The following is a 5,336-nucleotide window of genomic DNA, read 5'->3' as shown; positions in this document are numbered from 1 at the left end:
CGGGTCGTGTCACCTGACGGGAGACTCGTCGGGCCGCTCGCGCGGTGGTCACGGCCGGCCCCGTGGGCGTTCAGCGTGCGTCCCGGGTGGGCGCCGGTGGCGGCCCGAGGCCTCGCTCTGGGTGCCCGCGCGCACGTCGGCGACGGCTTGCGTTTGGACGGACGGACGGACGAATGAACGAATGAATGCACGAATGCACGCATGAGCGGCACCGTGGCGGCGGTCGGCTCTTCCCTTCGGGGCAGGCCGTTCGCCGTTAGGGACTCGGCCCGCCGAAGCCCGGGCCGGTGGCGGTCGCGCGTAGTGCTGGATCGGAGAAACGCGCGCACCCCGAGGGCCCGAGGTGTGGGGCCGCCCCCGAGGCACCCCAGAGCCCCGCGAAGCTCCCAGGGTGGATGTGTTGAAATCCACGCACCTGCCCCGAGGCCCCGTTTCGGCCCTTCAGAATCAGGCCTTCAACACTTACTACCGAAGACCTCTCCCGGGGCACGGGCTGTAGAGTCATGTCAGACTGTAATTACATGACTTCGCGGGGGCCAGGGGTTCGGGACGGGGAACCCCTGCGGGGCTGCAAGAGGCTTCCTGGGAGGAGGGTCCGGGAAGGCGCGCTCGTGCGCCCAGCTGCGGGAGGGCACCTGGTGGACGTGCTGTGCCACGCACCTGTCGCCGTGAGAGGAGCTCTGGGGACTGGGCTGGGGTCGCTGCGCACGGCCGGCGGCTCACTCTGGCGTCGTTTGTAGGAGAGGTTGGAAGAGCAATGCATGTGAGTCTGACATCATGATATCCATCAGGCAAAGGAAAGGGGTCAAAACCACAGAAGTTTCTGAGGATCATGCGGCACAAGAAGAAAACGTGAAGTTGGAAAATAAATTGCTGTCTGGTAGGTGATTTAAATTCAACCAGCATTTGGGATCGCTTTTACTTCCGCGTGTTAAAATGCCACTCCCATGGGCTAAAAATTCAGTGAGACCTAACAGTTGAGGAAACTCGTTCTAATACCCAGTGTTTTAGTTCCTCAGATAGTTTGATTGCAGTTCGATCACACTGGTTCTACAGTTGTGGTTGGATAAAAAAAAGGAAGGGGGAAGCCCTGGTTCCTCGAGCGTCTTTCAGTGGCTGGGGGTTGCCAGGCAACCCTCGGCGGTCCCAGCCATGCTTTCCCCTTTTCTGGTTCACGTCCGCTGGTCGGTCAAGGCAGCCCTACCTGGGTGAGTTCCTCAGCTCATTAGAGCACTGGGAGATGAATCAAACAGTTTTTCAGTCTTTATTTTCAGTCATTTTCCTGAAATTTTATTCTTTACTCTTTTGTTTGGTGGGAAAAGTGGTCAGAATTTCATGTTTTTAATACAATACTAAAGACACTTGCTAAGCCATACGTCACCTGGCATTAATTACTAACCTCTCACCTCCAGAGTTCATGAGCATGGTCAAGGTTTTTAAAAGCAAGGATGAGAAATTCCATCTCCAGACAGTTTGGGTTCTCTGACAGAAGTTACAGAGAACCAGCCATGTCAGTTCCTACCAGCCAGATCTAGTAATTTAGAGAAACAATTTTATAAAATAAAAGTGATCTGTATTGAAAAATCAGGCCATGCAACTCAGCTATTAGCAATTTCGGATGAGACGGTGCTTTCTGAAGACCTTATTCAGTGCAAATTCAAGTTTGGTTTTTTAAATTAAAACATAACTTTGAGGGCTGTTTTACCAAAGCAATATTTGTTTATACCAGGAAAATCACCCGAAAGCTAAAGAAAAGCAAAAAAGGAAAAAGTATTCCCCTAAACCCACCCGTTCTGAAACTGGCATGCAGGACACTTCATCTTGCCGTCTACGTCGCCCGCAGTGTGAACCTGCCAGCGCACACGCCTGTGTGGCTTCACAAAGCTGATGTGCTTTTACTGTGGTTCTCCCATGTTATGAACATAAGTAGTCAATGTATTTAAAAATATTGTCAGTGTATCGTCGTGTGCCCAGAGCGTAATTTATTTTACTAATTCCATGTTGGATATTTAGATGATTTTTTGACCTTGTGCCTGTGCAAACAACTGTGATAAATATTCTTGTGGCCAGATGTTCATTTAAAACTCTAATTATTTGGGGGGGTGATGGTATGCCTAGATACAGAGTTGCTGGCCACACAGTAGGTGAACACAAGTCGTAAGCAGACTGTCTGCGTCCTAGACACGCAGCCCATGCGCTCCTCTGGAAATGAGCCTCGCGGCCCCACAGCAGTTGCCCAGCTGGGTGAGCACAGGCTCTGGGCGTTCGCTGAGTGAGGTGATATCCCTTCCACAGGAAGCTCGCGCCCCAGAGTGGAAGTGGGCAAAGCGGTGCTAAGTGTGTGGGATCAGATCTGGGGTCACAGAGCAGCCCGACTGTCCACTAGGGACACAGAAGCTCCCCCGGTGATGGGCAGCTGGGACTTAGCATGCTTGATAGTCTGAAGGAAGACTGTTAACTTCTGTTTCCTTTTTCTAAAAGGTTGTAGCAGTACAAGATTATGGAAGACTCTGTCATTTACAGTTGGGGGAACCATTGCCCTTTGCGTTGGACTCCTTACCTCTGTCTACCTGGCCACTTTACACGAAAACGACCTATGGTTTTCTAACATTAAGGTATGAGGCTTCTACGATCGTTGAGTGATTTGCTCGTTGGTGTATCCAGTTGGTAGCCATGGAGGCGAATGACCACACAGTCAGGCCATACAGAGGCCAGTCTCTGACAAGGTTTGGCAATGGAGTAAAAAGACCACATTTGTGAGTTTAAAGTAGCATCAGAGTTCCCTAAGCCAGCGCGTCCTGCCGCTCCAGCGTGCCCCAGCTACCTGGTGGTCACGCCACCCCGCGCTTTTCCAGCTGGGCTGTGCCATTGGTGCCGGAGGTGGCGAGTGACGTCTTCTGACGAAACCAGGTATAAGAGGACACTCCCACGTACTCTAGGGTTGAGGATTGATTCTGAGAATTGTGTGTATGTATGTGCAATACGAACATTTTTCTTCCATTGGGTACAGTAAAAAAACAAAACAAAGAAATTGGAAAGCCACTGCTCTAAACCGTGGGGTCTTCATCTCCACAGGTGATGTCAGCGCGTCCGCACCTTTCCAGCGGTGTGTGCAGGTGGTCGGGGACGAGCCATAACTGTCATCACATTCTCAGGAGGCTCTGTGATTTTATAAACACCAGTTTCCTGTTCTCTCTTTAAACATTTCTAGATGTCACAGTATTTTCAGAACAAATTTATCACATTCGTAAGGAAGCTTACACATTGCCAGTGTTTTTCATCCAAATATACCATGTTTTTGATCTAAAATGTCATGATCTTTGACCTCTTTACCAGCGTGCTTACAAAGGCAAAATCGACCTTCAGAGGTCAAAGATGTGTCATCTGTGAGGACATTTCAAAGAGTCAGTGTAGAACCTGAAGACAGTTCCCAGAGTGTCTTCCAGTGTTTTGCGCTTTGGTTTCCTTACTGGAGTGAGCCTCCAGAAGAAGAGCACTTTAAATGACACACTTCATTTGTATGAATCATTCCTGGTATGCTTATTTTTAAAACCTGTCACTTCACTTCATAGGTATAGCATGTATTTATATCTCTTTATACAAATCATCATGGTATCAAAGAATAATGATTCCTTAGGTGACAGCTGTTGGTTTTCTTGTCAAGAAAAACTTTACTCACCTGTATCTCTTTAAAACGAGGTGCTTACAAACACATTCCGTAGAGTTAAGCAACTTAATGCTTACTTATTAACAAGTATGTGGAATAAAGGCCCAAATGTCCCTCCATGGGTACATAGCCAAAATTGAATGCTGTGACTATCATAAAATGTACTGAAAGAGACTGTGTGATTTAATTTTAACCGGTAAGTTTAGTTCTTTAATCTAAAGCTCATATGAGACCCTGCTAGCACCCTCAGATAAGCACGCCCCATCATCAGGAGACCCAGGCATCCCTGACCTTTCTCTCTCTGCCCTCATGAGGTGAGGAAGTCGTCACACTTTTACCTGGTGTTTCTTGAGCACCTGTTCCGTGGGAAACCCCGAATCAACACCGTGGGCACGTGGAAGGATAACAGGCTTCTGAATTTTCCAGCAGGCCTTCCGGGGTAGTGAATGGATCCAGCAAATGCGTATGACGCTCCCGCAGTGCGCCAGCAGGCACTGCTGTCAGAGGCGGCAACACCGCTGGGCGGGACAAGGCGCCGCCTGGGAGGGGCCCGCCGGCGAGTCGCAGTGCTTGACGCCAGCACTATGCTGCGTAGGACGGCGTCGTAGGGGCACATAGCAGGGGGCCTGCCCCAGCTTTAGAACAGGGACAGTTTTCTAGGGGACGCGATGGTCAGCAAGACCCGAAGGGCGAGAAGGGTTAACCAGGCAAACTGGGGGTGAAGGGACGAGAGCAGAGAGTTGAGAGGGGAGACAGCCTCCCTGACCTTAGAAGCCACGCTTCCTCCCTCCGCACGGACCGCATGGCGTCCTCGCCGTCCTCCGGGGCGCCCGTGCACCGTTCTGTCTGCCCAGCAGGCTCCCCTCCGTGGCCCACAGCCTCACTTCTAGGTCCCTGCCCAGCGGCCACTTAACACCACCACACCGCCCCCTTCCCTCACCGGCCCCCTCGGCCGCCCTCATTATATTTTACTTGTCTACTTAGATGGTAAATTCCATGAACGCGGAGGCTTGTGTCTCTTTTGTTCCCTGTTTAATCTCCCAGCAGAATGCTTGTCACTTGTTGGTCAGGAGGTGGTCGTTGAATGAATAAATGATCTCATGAATGAGGTGGGTAGACTGGAGGAAGAAGGCACCAGGAGAAGCCCAGAATCCAGTGGGGGCCAGTTTAATATTCAGGCAGAGGCTGCTCACTCCTTCTGACTGATATCTGTCTTTCCTTGTTAATTGCATTATTCTTTTCATTGAAACATAAACCTGTTGGGATCAAGGGCTAAATTCTTAGACCTTTTCATCTCTCCAGCAAACGGATATTCAATGATAAAGTTAATTGTCGTTTGGCTAAAAGCACTCGAGCTGCTCAATTTTTTAGTCTTTTTTTCCTTATGCTGCCATTTGCCACTGCTAGGCTCTTATTTATTTGCTGTTACAGAATCAGTATGTCCACCCATTGGATGCTCATGCAAAGCACGGGGTCTCCATGACAAACAAGGCCAGTGCTCAGTGCGGTCGCTACAGCAGTACCAGGGCCAATGGCGGCCTCAGTGTCAGCCCAGTGGAGAAACTGTCACTTCAGCAGCAGTCTAAGCTCCTTCCCAGCCTGGCGACTGTCACTCATCACAGCTCCAGTCAGCTCGGGGGCAGGAATCATTCATTCTGACAGAGGGACA

At 50.4% G+C, this 5,336-nt stretch overlaps 1 protein-coding gene across 1 annotated transcript in view; it reads left to right on the top strand.

Annotated features, from left to right (window-relative positions):
• The first annotated feature begins 68 nt into the window (after positions 1-68).
• Positions 69-5,336, top strand: part of DPY19L3 (dpy-19 like C-mannosyltransferase 3) — a 40,610-nt gene continuing 35,342 nt past the window's right edge. The window contains exons 1-2 of the mRNA XM_023522703.1: positions 69-880; positions 2,482-2,615. Of these exons, the coding sequence (XP_023378471.1) occupies positions 778-880; positions 2,482-2,615 (237 nt within the window). The 5' untranslated portion in view covers positions 69-777. The remainder of the gene's footprint in view (positions 881-2,481; positions 2,616-5,336) is intronic.

Source organism: Pteropus vampyrus, unplaced genomic scaffold (assembly GCF_000151845.1).
Source record: "Pteropus vampyrus isolate Shadow unplaced genomic scaffold, Pvam_2.0 Scaffold356, whole genome shotgun sequence".
Lineage (NCBI taxonomy): Eukaryota > Metazoa > Chordata > Mammalia > Chiroptera > Pteropodidae > Pteropus > Pteropus vampyrus.
This window is presented reverse-complemented; position numbering and strand designations above follow the sequence as displayed.